This window comes from Capra hircus, chromosome 9 (assembly GCF_001704415.2).
Source record: "Capra hircus breed San Clemente chromosome 9, ASM170441v1, whole genome shotgun sequence".
In the NCBI taxonomy this organism is placed as follows: Eukaryota; Metazoa; Chordata; class Mammalia; order Artiodactyla; family Bovidae; genus Capra; species Capra hircus.
Window position 1 is genome coordinate 82,411,360 of NC_030816.1, and position 18,237 is coordinate 82,429,596.

At 49.9% G+C, this 18,237-nt stretch overlaps 1 protein-coding gene across 2 annotated transcripts in view; it reads left to right on the forward strand.

Moving 5' to 3' along the window:
* SYTL3 (synaptotagmin like 3) overlaps window positions 1-18,237 on the forward strand; it is a 93,714-nt gene that overhangs the window by 49,361 nt on the left and 26,116 nt on the right. The window contains exons 5-9 of one of the 2 annotated variants that reach the window (XM_018053419.1): window positions 6,317-6,368; window positions 7,614-7,686; window positions 10,330-10,408; window positions 11,919-12,043; window positions 17,198-17,329. In XM_018053419.1, the coding sequence (XP_017908908.1) occupies window positions 6,317-6,368; window positions 7,614-7,686; window positions 10,330-10,408; window positions 11,919-12,043; window positions 17,198-17,329 (461 nt within the window). The remainder of the gene's footprint in view (window positions 1-6,316; window positions 6,369-7,613; window positions 7,687-10,329; window positions 10,409-11,918; window positions 12,044-17,197; window positions 17,330-18,237) is intronic. The other variant, XM_018053420.1, reaches the window with a different exon arrangement.

Consider the following 18,237-nt stretch of genomic DNA (forward strand, 5'->3'; position numbering starts at 1 on the left):
TGGAGTGAACAGAGTCTTCAAGCAGAAGGTGGCCTGACTCACAGCTTTCCCAGTGAGTCAGCTCTTTGAATCAGGTGGTCAAAGCATCGGAGCTTCGGCATCAGTCCTTCCAGTGAATATCCAGTTGACTTCCTTTAGGATAAACTGGTTTGATCTCCTTGCTGTCCAGGGATTCTCGAGCGTCTTCTCCAGCATCGCGGTTTGAAGGCATCAGTTCTGTACATAGCAGTGTATATATGTCAAGGCCAATTTCCAATCCATCCCACCCCCCTTTCCCCACTTGGTGTCCGTACTTTTGTTCTCTAGTCTTATGCCTCTATTTCTGCTTTGCAAATAGGCTCATCTGTACCATTCTTCTAGATTTCACATAAGTGTGTTAATATATGATACTTGTTTTTCTCTTTCTAACGTCACCTTTTTTTTTAGAGAAGTGGATATAAAAGTAGTTGCCGTATATCCAGTGGTACACAGATGTGTAATGACTTGCCACAGACACCCTGTGCCAGTCGCAGGCTGGTTTTGGATCTAGAAGCCTCTGGTCTGCCCTGTGGTTCACGGGGATGCCTACTGCTCCATAAGTTCCTGCTTATGAGCAGAGGCTGTGTCCCCTGACTCTTATCTCTGAAAAGAGCCATGTGTATTATACACAACGAATGTGAATGAATGGACGAAATTATGTGGAAGCCAAGTGGTGAAAAAAATGACCTTGTTTCATATGTATTTGGTACAGCTCGAGTGAGGTCACACTTATTGCTAAAATAGCATTGGTTACTATTGTTGTAATATTTATTATAAACCCCCTCTGCTTGGCAAGCCCTCTGGTGCTGGCGACACTGACGAGGCCCGTGTCCTCAAAGGGCTCACCATCTAGCAGGGGAGACAGATGTGTATGCCAGCAGTTAACAGGGCATCAGAGGAATTTTAAAGCAACTGCGCCTGGCAACCACGGCGAGACGAGCCTGGTGAGTCAGGTCTAGAGATAAACCACGAGACAGAACGCGGAGGCACGAAGTGGTGTGAAGTGGTGCCGTCCAGTGGCGGTGGGGCTTCTAGGAAGTTCAGTTTCACCAAGACCTGCAGCGGGTGGCAAGGAGAGGTGAGTGCTGTGTCACACGGGACCTCCCAGATGGCTCTCTCCAGCTGCTGTAACAAAGTACAGTGACCTAGGTGGCTTGAAACAGCAGAAAGGTATCGTCTCTCAGCTCTGGAGGTTGAAAGTCCAAAGCCAAGTTTCCGAGGTACCCGTTTCCTCTGCCGGCTTTCCGGAGAATCCCTCCCTGCCCCTCCGGCGGTCCTCGGTGTCCCTGGCTTGTAGACGCCTTACTCCAGTCTCTGCCTCTGTGGTTGTGCTGCCGTCTTCACCCCATCTTCCCTCTGTGCGTGTCTGCCCCTCTGTCCACATGTCCCCATTTTGCAAGGATACCAGTCATGTTGGATCAGGACCCACCCGGATGACCTCACCTGAGCTCCATCTGCAAAGACTCCTGTCTCCAAGGGCGGTCACATTCACAGTTGCCTAGGGGGAGGGCTTCAGCGTATCTTTTCTCTGGGGATGCAACTCAACCCAAAGCAGCTCTGTGTGTTGGCTGAAGAAGCTGCGAAGGCTGGGAACTGCAAGCCAAGGACAGGACCTGGAGCGTGCTTTGGAGGGTGAGGGGCAGTGGGGAGAGGCAGCTCTGGCGGGTGCTGGCAACGCTCGCTGCTGGCCACTCGCTGCCCCACCGGAGGCTGGACGCCGCAATCACAGGCCTTGTTTCTTAAGCAGGATAAGATACGCATGACAAGTACAAACCACTTATAAAATTCAGACAGGATTAAGAATTTTCAGGGACTTGGTCGTTGGTTTACGTGTGGTGGTTCCCCCCAGAAAAAGCCCTTGCTTTTTGTTATGAACATTTCAAACACGAGCTAGAGCAGAGAGAAGGCCACCCCCTCATATGGTCACTGGCCCGCTGCCCTCACTTTGCTGTGTCTGGCTTTGTAGGCAAGTTGTCACGTGAAAGCCAGCCTTTTTGTCATTTGTAATGTTGGGCCCATTACGCAGTCTGCTGTGCTTTGGGGGCAGGAGGAGAAGGGGGCGACAGAGGATGAGGTGGTTGGATGGCATCAACTCAGTGCACATGAGTTGGAGCAAACTTTGGGAGACAGTGAAGGACAGGGGAGCCTGGAGTGCTGCAGTCCATGGGGGTCACAAAGAGTCGGACACGACCGAGCAAGTGAACAAGAGCACAGTCCCCGTGAGCCTAGGTTTTCACTTACAGAGTTGAGATGGCGCCTGGTGACGCCCCACAGCAAATGCAGTCAGAGTGTCCCACACAGCCCCTGGCAGACAGTCAGCTTCGAGGATAATAAATGTCTCTCTGACTTTCTGAATGTGCCTGAAGCCTAGGACCCTGGGACCCGGACCCACAGCTGCTCTCGGTAAAGCCTAAGGAGGCCGCCAGAGCGGGACCTCAACCTGCCAGTCAGGAGACCTCGGGGGGCATCTTTCCATGAGCATTTCCCCATAGTCATTATGCGAATTAAAAAATAAGTTAACAAAAGATAAATGTTGAGTGCTTTTTAAGGAAAGCCCCTGGTAAGAAATGACTGAGGAGTAGAAGAGAGAAAACCAGTGAAGTGGTGATACGCAGGGACAGAGCCCCGGGCTGCTCCTCAACCTCACCGCCCCGGGCGCCTCCGTGGGGCTTGGGGTGCGCCTGGGACTCTGCATTGCTCACTAGCTCCCTGCTGAGAGCTGCCCCCCAACACCTGGAGGAAAAAGAGCGTGAGGCACCCTGGCTCCCCTGGGCCAAGCCTGTCCCTCTGCCCGTTCTTGTAACTCCCATGAGCTGAGAATGAGTTTTGCATATGTTAATGGTTAGAAATCAAAAGAAGAACTTTTGCGAGACATAAAAAATTGCAACCTAGACAGCATATTAAAAAGCAGAGACATTACTTTGCCAACAAAGGTCTGTCTAGTCAAAGCTATGGTTTTTCCAGTAGTCATGGCTGGATGTGAGAATTGGACCATAAAGAAAGCTGAGCCCCAAGAATTGATGCTTTTGAACTGTGGTGTTGGAGAAGTCTCTTGAGAGTTCCTTGAATTGCAAGGAGATCAAACCAGTCCATCCTAAAGGAATCTTCATTGGAAGGACTGATGCTGAAGCTGAAACTCCAATAATTTGGCCACCTGATGTGAAGAACTGACTCATTTGAAAAGACCCTGATACTGGGAAAGATTGAAGGCAGGAGGAGAAGGGGATGACAGAGGATGAGATGGTTGGATCGCATCACCAACGCGATGGACACAAGTTTGAGTAAACTCCGGGAGTTGGTGATGTGGAGGCCTGGTGTGCTGCAGTCCATAGGGTTGCGAGGAGTCAGACATGACTGAGCAACTGAACTGAACTGAAAAATTACAAGAAATTCAGATTTCAACGTCCATTATCAGAACACAGACACACCCACTCTTTAACACGATGGGTGCAGTCACAAGCGCACAGTTGATCAGGTGGGACAGAGAAGGTACAGAGCCTGGAATACTGGCCATTTGGACTTTACAGATAGGGTGTGTCGATGCCTAGGGTGGTGGTTCCCAGTGCCGCCAGCAGGGGGCAGCATAAAGCCATGTGTGTGGGCCCAGCCTCCCGGGGCTCAGAAAGGGTATTTAGGAATGTGATGGGGAGACCAAGCTGAGGTTTAGGAGGGAGGTACAGGCCTGGGGTAGAAAGGCAATTAGCGAGGGGAGTGAGTGGAGAACGCCCAGGGTAAGTAGGGCAATGGGGCACCCTCCTTAAGGGTTGGTGTGAGAGTGGACCCCCAGGATGGAGGCCCAGGTGTGGGCGGCAGGGAGCCGCTAGAGGGTTGCAGGTGGTGGGGAGAAGGAGCATCGCTTTGGGGAGGGGGGCTGCCACCTGGTGGTCGTGCCTCTGGGCAGCAGTCCCAACAGGCCACGACTGGGAGGACGAGGGGCCAGCTGAGCTGTGACCAGTCCCCGCCCCCTGGCCCTTGACCCCCAGGGCTCAGAACTGCCCTTCCCTTGGAGTCTGCCTCTGGCCCAGGACAGGCTGGATGAGCAGTGTCTCTGTCTAATCTCCCTCTTTCTCCTGCTTTTCTCTGCTTTCGCAGTGACGGGGCCCTCGGTGCACTCAGGGTGGCTCCTTCAGATTCCAGCCTGTCTTCTTCCCCGAGGCTCCTGCAGATGCGAGCCTTCACTCTTTACAAGCTGGCTCCACTGGTTTAGCGCTCAGCCTTCGGGGTGAGGCCCTTTTTATTTTTAAAGGGTTGTTTTGTAGTCAGACAGGGAAGAGGCTCACTCCTGTTAGAGTCTGGTGAGCACCGCGGTGAACCCCAGAAAATGCACATGGACAGGTGGCCTTACGGTTTGAAATGTGATTTCAGGGCTCACCCATCACCTGAGCCCCCCAGGTTAGGACCCCTAACTGGCAGTGGGCATTGTCCCTGTAGCTCACACGGTAAATAATCTGCCTGCAATGCAGAAGACCTGGGTTTGATCCCTGGGTTGGGAAGATCCTCTGGAGAAGGGAATGGCTACCCACTCCAGTATTCTTGCCTGGAGAATCCCATGGACTTGGGGGGAGGGGGGTGATCAGATCAGGTCTGCTGGGGGGTTAGCCATCCCCAGTTTTAAGGTTTGGGGCTTGATATCAGAGTACTTTGCCCCCCACCCAAACACACCCCCCACCCCACAACAGAGGATAAGATGGTTGGATGGCATGTAATTCCTGATTGTCTTACTACCCCGCCCCCGCTGCCCTTCCTCCTGTCTTATGGAGATGATGAAATACTTAAGTCTTTATAACCTTCTGAAGAAAAGTTATGACAAACCCAGACAGTGTATTAAAAAGCAGAGGCATCACTTTGCCGACAACGGTCTGCCTAGTCAAAGCTATGGTTTTTCCTGTAGTCATGTACAGATGTGAGAGTTGGACCACAGAGAAAGCTGAGGGCCAAAGAATTGATGCTTTTGAACTGTGGTGTTGGAGAAGACTCTTGAGAGTCCCTTGGACTGCAAGGAGATCAAACCAGTCTGTGCTAAAGGAAATCAGTCCTGAATAGTCATTGGAAGGACTGAAGCTAAAGCTCCAATCCTTTGGCCACCTGATGCGAAGAGCTGAGTCATTGGAAAAGCCCCTGATGCTGGGAAAGATTGAAGGCGGGAGGAGACGGGGACGACAGAGGATGAGATGGTTGGATGGCATCACTGACTCAATGGACATGAGTTTGAGCAAACTCCAGGAGATGGTGAAGGACAGGGAAGCCTGGCGTGCTGCAGTCCATGGGGTCACAAAGAGTCGGACACGACTGAGCGACTGAACTGCATCGACAGGAAAGCCTTCCGAATGCACAACACAGGAGCTGCTCTAACCTCCCAGGACCACGCATCTGGCCGTTCTCAGCTGTGTGCCGGGCACTCTGGAGGCTGCTGGGGAACTTCCCTGAGAGAATCCACTTCTGGTCTCCAGGCTGGGCCAGTGAGCTGACCTCACCCTGTGCATTGGGCTGGGAAACATTGTGTTCACAGGACTGTGGGCTTAGAGAGGGCTATTTTTGGGGTCTTAGTACAGCACATCATAAAATCCCCTTTCCTTGAAACAAAAAGAGTACTATATCAGATGGAGTCTTATTTAGGAAATTATTAGCCTCTATAACTAGAAATAAGTAGATTACATTTTTTAAAAGATTAGTTCAATCTCCGTAACAAAGAATGTTTAAAGGAATATAGTCACTCCATTATGAAATGTTTGCAGAGGACAACTGGAAGCTTAGAAGCTTGAAGTGTTTTTCAAATGATCCAGAATTTAAAAGTCTAATTCAGCATCAACTTTCAGTAAAAGCAATCGTTTCCAGCAAGTATGGTCTCATACTGTGTGTGGGTGTATGTGTGTGTGGAACGTCAGCTTTAGGCGGAATATAATTTAGGTAACACAAAATTCATTTGCTTAAATGTACGGTTTCATGATTTTTTGGTAAAATGTACAGAGTCCCAGGTGGGTCAGTGGTAAAGAATCCACCTGCCAATTCAGAAGCAGATGGAGACACAGGTTCGATCCCTGGATCAGGAAGATCCCCTGGAGGGGGAAATGGCAACCCACTCCAGTATTCTTGCCTGAAAAACTCCATGGACAGAGGGGCCTGGGGTTTCAAAGAGTCGAATATGAGCGAGCAACAGCGCACGCCTCAAAATGGTCTCTTGCTTTTTAATCATAAGATGCAGTTAGGAAAATAATAATTTTAATGTATTATATCCTGTATTTCCATCATCTGCATTGTATTCTTACTAATAAATGACCTCTACCGATATCTCTTCCAGGCAAGCACGAGACAGCCGGAGCAAAGCTCTTGCAATCTTATCAGAAGCTGAGGTGAGTGCTGTCAGAGGCCAGGCTGTCCTGTGCCCTCGGGGCTGGAGCACAGAGGACTCACTCAAAGAACGTATAGGTCTCCTGACTTTCAGATGTCACTGCTTTGGAATGTAACTTAAAAAAAAAAAGATGATAAAAAGTGCCTGGAGAAGATTCAGAGATATTTCCACATTCTTATGAAAAGCTAAAAGGGTCGAGCATAGGATTTTCTCACAAGACATTTTGTTTCTTGAAATTTTGGGTAGGTTTTCGGGAAACGAAATGTTGTTTTTGATGGCATGTCCAACGAGATTCAGGACTTCCCGGGTGGCTCAGTGGTAAAGAATCAGCCTGCCATTGCAGGAGATGAAAGAGACTCGGGTTCAGTCCCTGAGTCAGGAAGATCCCCTGTAGAAGGAAATGAACCCATTCCAGTATTCTTGCCTGGAAAATTCCATGGACAGAGCAACCTGGTGGGCTACAGTCCATGGCGTGGCAAAGAGTCAGACATGCCTGAGCACACAGCACCAATGAGATTCTAAACCAAGCACTTGCGTTTATGAATCATTCATGTCCCTAACATCTTGCCCGGTGCCTGACACTAGAAACATTTGTGGAATGAACATTGGTAGGTTTGAATAATGGCCTGAGAGATAGTAACTTTATAAACAAAATTCTAAACTCCCAGCCATCATGAAACGAGCAATAATTCACACACCCAACTATGCTGAATTTATTAAAGTGCTCTTGAAAAGTCTCCACCAGCAGCTTTTGTTTTGTTTTGTTTTTATGGTGAGACTTTCCAATTTCTGGATTTTTCATTGTTTTACTCCATCTGTCCCCTTGCCAACTTCTTTTAGCATAAACTTATGATTCCTCTTATGGTCGGTTTTTATATCCATGACATCTGGGGCATTCTGCTGGGTGCTATCCACTAAGAGGATGCTCAGGCCCACATGGCACCCATGTGTGGAGTCCGGGTGCCAGGGCAGCCAGGCCACAGAGCCGGGGCCCAGCACCCCAGCTGTTTTGTGACCACACGGCTGCAGTGCAGTGCCCAGGCCTGGGACACAGGACTGCGTCTCCCACGTTCAGACCCCAGGAATCAGGGCGGAGTGGATCCAGGCAGGCTGCTGGGCCCTCTTCTAAAAAGTGAGGAAGCGTATTTTTTGCAGAAAGGCAGAGGACTTGAATTACAGGACAAATGTGAATGCTGTATGCGTGTAATACTCACAACCCGTTTCTTATCCCTGTGTTTCCCCTCAGCAGCAAGATCTCCGTGGTTCCTCCCACTCCACCGCCTCTCAGCGAAAGCCAGTGTGGCGGTGGCCCGGCCAGGGTAATGCGCCCGTGCGGTGCCCCTGGGTCGGGGTGGGGAGGGACGCGGAGGAGATGGGGCCGAGAGGCTGAGCCTCGCGGCACAGCGATCCAGCCTCGCCTGGAGGGTCCCGAGGCCCGGAGGGAAGGGGGGCCCCCGTAGGAGGCTGGAGGTGCTGGGCTCTGCCTGGGGTCTGGGTTCCCATCTCCCCGCTGGGGGCCGTGGGCCCGACCCCCACGCTCCCGCACGCCCCGCATGTCAGTGGACGCGTCTTCCGCCTGCATCCCACATCCGCCTCTCTTCACGGCTGCCGTTTGTTGCTTCATACCCTCACCGTGCCCTTGAGTGTGGGGATATGGACGGGCTTCCGTGTGTGTCAGGGGCCTTTGAGGGTTGGAAAGGGAAATACAGGTTGATTCACAGGCGTGTGACTCACAGATGGGGGAGTACCTGTGGAAATGTGGGTGTGCGTGTCTTTGAGTGTTTGTAGGTGCTTAGCGTAAAGAAGGCCAGGACCCTTTCCATCCAGAGCAGTTAGCTGTGTGATTCTGGGGGACTTACCTGGGCTCCCACCTGGGAGGCGGCAATAATCACACTTGTCTGGCTCGCCTCCCACTGCTGGTGTAAGAAATTACCCCAGTAATGTCTGTGCTGGTACGTGGAAGTTGTCAAGTGCCATGGGAACACGTGGCCTTGATTATTTATTATTCTACGTATTAAAAGGAGTAACTCCATTTATGCACAGGATATACATGTTTGCTGGTGAGAGAATTCTTTTCCCAGTTTCAGACTGAGACCCCAGTTCAGTTCAGTTCAGTCGCTCAGTCGTGTCTGACGCTTTGTGACCCCATAAATCGCAGCACGCCAGGCCTCCCTCTCCATCACCAGCTCCCGGAGTTCACCCAAACCCATGTCCATCGAGTCCATGATGCCATCCAGCCATCTCATCCTCTGTTGTCCCCTTTTCCTCCTGCCCCCAATCCCTCCCAGCATCAGTCTTTTCCAGTGAGTCAACTCTTTGCATGAGGTGGCCAAAGTACTAGAGCTTCAACTTTAGCATCATTCCTTCCAAAGAACACCCAGGGCTGATCTCCTTTAGAATGGACTGGTCGGATCTCTTTGCAGTCCAAGGGACTCTCAGGAGTCTTCTCCAACACCACAGTTCAAAAGCATCAATTCTTTGGCACTCAGCTTTCTTCACAGTCCAACTCTCACATCCATACATGACCACTGGAAAAACCATAGCCTTGACTAGATGGACCTTTGTTGGCAAAGTAATGTCTCTGCTTTTGAATATGCTATCTAGGTTGCTCATAACTTTTCTTCCAAGGAGTAAGCGTCTTTTAATTTCATGGCTGCAGTCACCATCTGCAGTGATTTTGGAGCCCAAAAAATAAAGTCTGACACTGTTTCCACTGTTTCCCCATCTATTTCCCATGAAGTGATGGGACCAGATGCCATGATCTTCGTTTTCTGAATGTTGAGCTTTAAGCCAACTTTTTCGCTCTCCACTTTCACTTTCATCACGAGGCTTTTTAGTTCCTCTTCACTTTCTGCCATAAGGGTGGTGTCATCTGCATATCTGAGGTTATTGATATTTCTCCCGGCAATCTTGATTCCAGCTTGTGCTTCTTCCAGCCTAGCATTTCTCATGATGTACTCTGCACAGAAGTTAAATAAGCAGGGTGACAATATACAGCCTTGATGTACTCCTTTTCCTATTTGGAACCAGCCTGTTGTTCCATGTCCAGTTCTGACTGTTGCTTCCTGACCTGCATACCGATTTTTCAAGAGGCAGATCAGGTGGTCTGGTATTCCCATCTCTCTCAGAATTTTCCACAGTTTATTGTGATCCACACAGTCAAAGGCTTTGGCATAGTCAATAAAGCAGAAATGGATGTTTTTCTGGAACTCTCTTGCTTTTTTGATGATCCAGCGGATGTTGGCCATTTGATCTCTGGTTCCTCTGCCTTTCCTAAAACCAGCTTGAGTGGCCTTCAGAATCCTGTTCGACTGTCTCCTTGGGAGAGGTTTCCTTCTTGAGAGTAATTTATCTGAAGTTACTCGAGCACAGATGTGCTCAAGGCATATTACTGGGATGGATGGACAGACGGACGGATGGACGGGTGGATGGATGAGACTTGCAGAGGAGGTGGTCTCATTTCTGTTCTTTCTCTTCCTTTTTCCTCTCTCTTCTGCACTGGGAGGTGGACCTGACCCCTGGCTCCAGTCTGCTCACCCCTCCCTTGTGTCACGTGCATTCTGCCCACGTTGACATCCTCTCTGGGCAGAGCTGGGGTCAGGGACATAAGAGAAGGAGGGTAGAGAAGTGAGAATTTGTTCGCTGCAGTCTTTGAGCCCATGACGTGTCTGCTTATTTCTGTGAGGTAGTTGTTAGCTTTTCGACAACCACACGGTACTGCCCCTCCTTTAAGACAGCTGTCAAAACTCAGAGGAGAGACGCCGAATAAAGAAGGCTCCTCCCTCCTCCCTAGAGACCTGTGCCCCAGATACACGCGCACACACCAGCATGAACCCCGAGAACCCACACACACCTTCGCCCACCCATGCAGGCGTTTGGGGCTTGGTGGCCTGGAGCCTGCTGGGGCAAATGCCATTCATCAGACAGAAGTCTCACTCTCTCTCTTTCTGTCTCTGCTTTAGTTGCAGGAACTCGGGCAGTTTAAAGGATTCAATAAGTCCGTGGAAAATTTGTTTCTGTCTGTCACCACCCACATGAAAAGTAAGTGGCTGCCTCTCTGGGGGTTCTGGCACCGCCCTGCAGGCCAGGCACACACACTGGCTCCTGGAGAAAGCCAGGGCCCTTCCCCCATCCCGTGTCTGCATCAGCAACAGCTCTGAAGGCCCGGCGTGTGCTGGGACCTTTCTAGCTGCCAGCAGAGCAGGAGGCCCCAAAGCTTCCAGCGGGTAGACTGGGCAGCGGCGTGGATGGCACTGCTCGGAGGGGAGCGACTGTGGCATATCCTGGGGGACAGGGGAGCCCCGGGGCTTTGTTGGGGGGGTGGGCACGTCTGGGATCTCGCCTAGAGGACAGGCAATGCACCGACTCAGCCCTGCCCGGCGCACGCGGGAGACACTCGTCAACAGCACGAGGGGCATGCCACGAGACAGAGGGGCGCTCTGAAGGGGCGCTGCCCAACACGTGAGCCTCTGACCTCACGTGGCTCTTGAAATGTGGCCAGAGGAAAAAGCACATCGGATTCAGGAGACTTGCTATTGAACCAAGAGTGAAATTTTTCATTAATAATTTTAATACCGATAATATATTCTCACAGTACATTGAATGAAAGTGAAGTCACTCAGTCGTGTCCGACTCTTTGTGACCCCATGGACTATAGCCTACCAGGTTCCTACGTCCATGGGATTTTCCAGGCAAGGGGACTGGAGTGGGTTGCCATTTCCTTCTCCAGGGGATCTTCCCAACCCAGGGATTGAACCCGGGTCTCCCGCACTGCAGGCAGACGCTTTACCATCTGAGCCCCCAGGGAAGTTCTAATATATTGGGTATGTTGCATTAAATGAAATACAGTATTACAATTAGCTTTGCCTGGTTCTTTTTGCTTTTTAAAATGTGGCCACTAGAAAATATGAAATGACATATGTGAGCTGTATTATATCTCTGTTGAGTGGTTTCAAGGTCCATGTTAGAGTGACAAGGGCCACGTTAGAGTGACAAGGCTCTCCTGGGAAAAGGAAGCCTTTTAAAGGACACACTCACCTTTGAGGGGGCACTTACCATGTGGGGCTCCTTCCTTCCTTTCTTTACTCATCTTAATTCTAAACTACTTTATTGCAAAGAAATTTTTAAGTCATCTTTTCAGGGTTTGCTTATGGAAATGGTTATAAGGATACCCCAAGGCTTATTTCTACCCCAAGAAGCAGTATTTAATTGTAAAATCTTTGTAAGGAGCCCCTAAAAATCCAGGTTGTTTGTTCAGCTGTCTTCTTTGTGTTTGGACAACCAGACACTTGGGATGTATAATGCCTAAATTGGGGGTAACCTGGTGGGGAGGTTGGGCTTGAACCCCCTTCACAGTGGCCCTACCTGCAGAGACCTGTGAACACACGGTCACCATTCAGGAGCCAGCCCCCCATCCTGTGCTGGGGTCCCACGTCCAGTGGGATGTCAGGGACTCTCCTCTGGGCCCCAGAGCTCGGGGTGCGGAAATCCTGGAGAAAGGTCTCAGCAAAGCTGTGTGCTCCCACCTGTCTTCCTTGTATTTCTTTTCTAGAGCTCTCCAAGTCCCAGAATGACATGACCTCTGACAAGCAGCACCCGGAGACGGTCCCCAGGCAGCGTGAGGGCCGGCCGGAGAGGAGGAGCCAGTCTGACACCGCCATCAACGTGACCACAAGGGTATCCCCGGCCGCCTGAACACCTGCCTATCTTCTCTATAGAGTTCTCTGTCCTTTTATTTCAAAGCTAGACATCAAACAGTCTAAAAAACACTTATAAACCCCTCTGTTGGGTGCTGGCCAAATGAAGGTTAAAATTCAGATGTATTGAGTTTGGAACGTGGTTCAGAACCAGGGAAAGGCTTCCATGTGACCCCCGCAGCCCCCTAAGGCTTCCAGGCCACGCCAGGCACAAAGGCTCAGCTGCAGTCTTGCCGTGTGCCCACTTATTCCTGGCCTGCGGATACACTTGCTCAGGCCAGAGGCTGGCACGTCCTGCTTCCAACAACCTCTGGTTAACATCTGTCCTAATCTCTGAAACTGTTGAAATCATAAACGTTGTAGTCGTGAGGGGACTCTGCAGGTACCTCCACCAGAAGAGATAGTACCTGACAAAGGCCCGTAGGGAAAGAATTACTCTTCCCACCAGGATTAACCGAGCCAGAAGCAGATGCGCTGGAGTGTGAGGGAAAGCGGACTTTAGAGTCAGGAAACCTGGGTTCTGGTCCGGCCGCGGTAACCTGGCCGTGGCAGGTACCACCACCTGGCTGTTTGCAGGGTGGATGTGACAACTCCAGTTGGCTCAACAGGACAGGTGCCCTTCTGTGCAGTACTGGGCTCTGTTGAGGGTGTCCCCAGACACACTGTTCTGTAGGCAAAGGGGTGAGGGTAACCTCACCCTCCTGCTGGGACTTGCACGCACTCTCAAGATGCTAAATTCTGCCTCTATTCACCAGGTCATCACATGACCTCCTGAGCATCCAAAAGCACCCCCCTCATCCCCCCAGGGAATGAAGATGATATTACCTGTTCCTCCCAGAGCAACACAGTGTTCCTGCAAAGATCCCCCGAGATAACTTAGGTGGCAGTTTAAAGTCTCTGTTATCTAAACATAAATCTGGATTGCTCATACGTATTCCTCTGTGCCAGGCTCTTGCTAAAAGCTTTCCCTTTTACCCTCATGCCACCCTGAGGTGGGTATTCACATGACCCTGTTTACATTTATGGAAGCTTAAGGAGATTGTCACAGACCCCTGGCAACAGAACCAGAAATGGTGGGGATAGAGTCCGTCTTGGTTTGGAGGCTGAATGCTGATTCTCCACTTTAACGTCACTTGGGGGTCTTGCTGAAATGCAGATTCGGAGTCACTAGATCTGGCCGTGGGCCTGAGATGCAGGATCTCAGGTGTGTTTCTGAGGACTGGCAGGTGGTCTGCCGCCTCATTGTAAGGGCAAGCCGTGGAGAGTGCGTGACATGTATTTGGAAGGTCTTTGAGACTCCGAAGTGCAAACAAGCGTGTGTTCCTTTCGGCTCTCCAGCACCCAAACTTTCGTTCCTGAATCGAGGTGGAAGAGACGGTCAGCATGCGTTTAGGTGACACTGTGTTCTGGGCAGATGGAGCGTATGTTATTTATCAGGTTGGTCAAAAAGTTCATTTGGATTTGTTCAAATGGAACAAATTTGTCCAGGTCTTATGGACAAATCCAAATGAAGTTTTTGACCAACCCAATACTTGATAACATTTCATTCTTACAAAATTCCTGGGAAAGATATTGCTGCTCCCATGATGAAGATCTAGAACCTGAATTTAGTGCAAGGTTAACCACCTTGTCTCATAGCCATGGCTCATGAAAGGTGGAACCGGGAATACACCCCAAGTTCGTCCGCCTCTTACACACTCTTAACCTCTTCAACGTATGCTCCACCTAAGGAGGACAAATGAACTTTTTAAATCCTTAAACAACCCCTGTGACGCCTGGGCTGTTACTGTCCCATTAAAGATGAGGACTCGGACACCAAGGGATGGCCCAGGGGGGTAACGTGATCGGAGTGGCAGGGCCAATTGGAGGCTACCCCCGAGAGCATTCCTATGATTCCTGCCAGGAGACACCAGCAAGATTTGCAGACCTGCGCGGTTCCCGCTTCTGATGTCACGTACCAGGTGCTGGGGTGTGGCAGGTATCTGTAGGCTTTGCCAGGTCTATCTGTAGACCTTCTGAAGTGATGCAATGTGACATCACCCTCCCCGGCTGCTCGTGCTGTTGGGGGGAACTGCCGGCTGACTGCAAGGTAGTCTGAAGGGCTGGCGGTGCCCACGGGTAGAAGCCAGCAGAATGGGGTGGAGGGGTGTGTCCAGAGAGCCCCCACCAGGTAGACCCTTTGTCCCCAGTGTGTCCATTTCACTCCCACAATCTTGGCAGGACACGCTTAGGACTTTCTGTAGGCATTCTCTCTCCCCACATTGCTCGAGGTTGTGGCTGTTTTAAAGAGAAATTTAGCCAGAATGTTTATAAAGTGCTTAGTAATTATGGCATGATCTATAAATGCTAAATAATTACGGGGTCAGCATATAAAGAACACATCTTTAAATAGAATGTTTGTCAAGCTGCAATTACACACGCCTTAGCTGGTGAGCTCACGACAGTTCCACTCACACTTCCATTGGAACATGTAGGAGCCTCTCGCCAGCAGTAAGGAGGCAATGCGGTGGGTGCCCTTTGTAAGTGTGGGACGCCAGCGGCCCTCTGCCGCGGGTGACGCTGAGACACAGAACTAGAAAATCGGTGTCTTAAAAGGATGTCGGGAGGAGAAATCAGGTCAGGATTGCTTCCAAGTTATGTCTCTATCCTTTAAGTTTGAGCTTAATTCTCTGGGAAGTATCTGGGCCAAGGTTCATCAAGAAGTGAATTTCTGCTGCCGAACTGCCTTCCTCTGGGGTTGACTCAGTCTGCATGAACCCTGGGAGCAGTGTAGCTGTTTTCTAGCACTCCTGCAAACACTAAACTTTATACTTGCCATTTTAATAATTGCTAATTTCGTGTGTTAGTGGCTCAATTGTGTCCGACTCTGCACCTCCATGGACTGTAGCCTGCCAGGCTCCTCTGTCCATGGGATTTTCCAGGCAAGAATTCTGGGGTGGGTTGCCATTTCCTCTGCCAAGGGATCTTCCGGACCCAGGGATTGAACCTGCATTTCCTGTTTCTCTGCCTTGCAGGCAGATTCTTTACCCACTGAACCATATGGGAAGCTGATAGACAGTTTTTTTAAATCTGCGTTTCTTTAGTTTCAGGTGAGCCTTCTCTTCTAGTCTCCTTTTTGAACACCTTCATTTCTGAAATCCTCCCCTTGGGTGTCCGGTTCCTCCAGCCCTCTGTCTCCTGCCCTGTGCCCACCCTTTGGTGCCCCTGAGCCGCCTGTTCTCTGGAGGGCCTCACACATCACTGGGCGTGTGTGATCTCATGGCCAGGGTTCTGCCTGGCCTCTTCGGTCCCTGCAGTTTGGGCTCGAGCAAGTCCAGGAACGTGCTTCACACCTGAGCATCGTGATAGCCCCTCATTCTGGGATACCCTAACTCTGGGTCTCTCCCCAGCCAGCCTTCAGTACCCACTCAGGTCACACTCCCACTGAAGACCACCCCAGGGTCCCCTCCTACACTCGCCCTCCCTCTCATCCCATTCACTTGGCTCCTGCCTCCATTTTAATGGTTTGTATCTCTGATGAGCTAGTGAGCCCTGGGGTCTTCCCAGGTGGCTTAGCAGTAAAGAAATCACCTGCCAGTGCAAGAGATTCAGGAGACTCGGGTTCGATCCCTGGCTCGGAAAGATCCCTTGGAGCAAGGAATGGCAACCCACTCCAGTCTTCTTGCCCAGGAAATGCCATGGACAGAGGAGCCAGGCAGGCTATACAGTCCATGGGGTCACAGAGTTGGACATGACTGACCACACACGCACACAGTAAGTCCTTGGAGAACAGACAAAGCATCTTCTCAGCCTTTCCCTCCTCTTGCCCCCAGGACTTAGAGTGGCACATTGAACACAGTGTTGCTTTAAGAAATGTCTGATGGAATTGAGTTGAGTTCTGGGAAGTGAGAGCAAGAATGAATGTTATAGAGGCAGTCACGTCTCTCGTCTCTTCTATACTAGTCTTAGCTTTTCATTCCTGAACATTACGACCGTAGGGCAGCTGTTTATATTTCCGAGTTGAACTTCCAACCCAGGGTCACAGTCTAAAGTCTCAATTTGGAAACTTTGTCTTTTCAACCAGGAAGAGGTTTCCCCTCCTTGTTCTGTACCATCACTGTCCGATACAGTGGTCCCCAGGCTTTTTGGCCCCAGGGACGGACTTCACGGAAGACAGTTTTTCTGCGGACCAGGGTGGGGATTGAGGGTCGGGAATGGTTTCAGGATGATTCAGGCACATTACATTTACTGTCTCTTTATTATTATCACATCAGCTCCACCTCAGATCATCAGGCATTAGCTCCTGGAGGTTGGGGACCCCTGCAGACAGAACTTTCTAGCCACTGCCACATGTGGTTCCTGAGCGCTGGAAATGTGTCTAGTGCAAACAAGAAGCTGAACTGATTTGTTTCTAATTGATTGGAATTTAATTGATTGGTGACTAGTGGCTACCATATTTGAAAGCCAAGCTTTAAACATTATAGAAGTCCCAACTATGAAATATTTTTGTTTAATTTAGAGACATATTTTGATTTTTTCCCCCTTTTTAATGAGCATATCAGAGATGAAATTCTGCCTCACAGGCTGAATACTATATTTCATGTGGTTAAATGTCTGTGTCATTGTGAAGGTCAAATATGAACTTCAGTTTCTTTAAGATTTGTCCTAATCCTTAAGTACTTTCCTGGTGGCTCAGATGGTAAAGAATCTGCCTGCAATGTGGGAGACCTGGGTTTGATCCCTGGGTGAGGAAGATCCCCTGGAGAAGGGAACAGCAACCCACTCCAGTATTCTTGCCTAGAGAACTCCATGGACGGAGGAGCCTGGTGGGCTACAGTCCATGGGCTTGCAAAGAGTCAGACACGACTGAGCGACTTTCACTCACTCACTCAAGTCCTTAAGTAACCCATCCGTCACTGTTCGTGAATGTCTCAAAGCTCAATGATGTCTGCTTTGGGACCCCGTGTGTGTGTGTGTGTGTGTGCGTGTGTGTGTGTGTGTGTATTTGTTTATCCACATGGAAGCGTGCCCTTTTATTCAGCACCCGGAAGTTTACATATTAGCGACATACACTGTGCTCATTGAAGTCATCACATTTGAACAAAACCAAACTGAGATGACGACTATCCTGTTAATTTTGTGTTTGTTTTTTCAGGTCGGCACACCAGATATTCTGAAACCTCTCAGTCCAGAGAGTCCCAGACGCCCTACGAGCCCTGTTTTGAAGCAAGAAGACATCTCATCCAGTCCAGTGCTCAACACTTTGTTCTCAGGAGGCTTGAGACAGGTGAGTCTCATCTAATAATCCTTGACCTGTGCTGTGTGGTTATCGTGATGTCAAATTGGATTGGTCGGCAAGGGTACGAGTGATGTGCTGTCTTGTGGGATGAACTGGAGCACAGTGAAGTGCTGAGGTGACATTTTACTTAGATTGACAGCTGGGAAAAAAAAAAAAAACACCTTGCTAATCTTTGCTGATTTTCTCTTTTACATTTTAGTGTGAGCATATTCATACAGGCAGAGAGTAATTCATAATAAGTCATGGTATCTTAGGATGAGACGTGTTTAGTTTTGATGAAGTCTGATTCATCAGGTTTTTCTTGCATGGTTCCTTCTCTGTCTGTTTTAATTAGTTGTTTTTTATTTTTGGTTGCGTGGGGTCTTGGTTGCTTCTTTGCTGGTTGCAGAGAGTGAGGGCTACTCTCCATTGCAATGCAGGGGCTTCTCCTTGTGGTGGCCTCGAAGTATGGGCTTGTTGTGGCCTTGGAGTGTGGACTTGTGGTGGCCTTGGAGTGTGGGATTGTTGTGGAGCGTGGACTCCAGGGCACGCGGGCTTCCGGAGTTGTGGTGCAGGGGCTTAGATGTGTGCCCCTGTGGGATCTTCCCAGACCAGGGATCGAACCCGTGTTCCCCACACTGGCAGGCAGATTCTTATGTCTCTACCACCGGGGGAGTCCTCTCTGTCTTATCTGCCCACAAGTCATGAAGATATTGTCATGTTTTGTTCTGGAAGCTTTTATAAGCATTTAGCTTTTATGTGTGGTCCCTGCTCCAGCTCACTAATTTTTGTGAATGGTGAAAGGTGCAGGTTGACGTTCTTTTCTTCCAACATACGAATACAGTTTATTCCAGTGCCCTTTGTTAGAGAAAGGACTCTGATTTTTCCATTGACTTTGGTGTCTTTGTTGAAAGGCA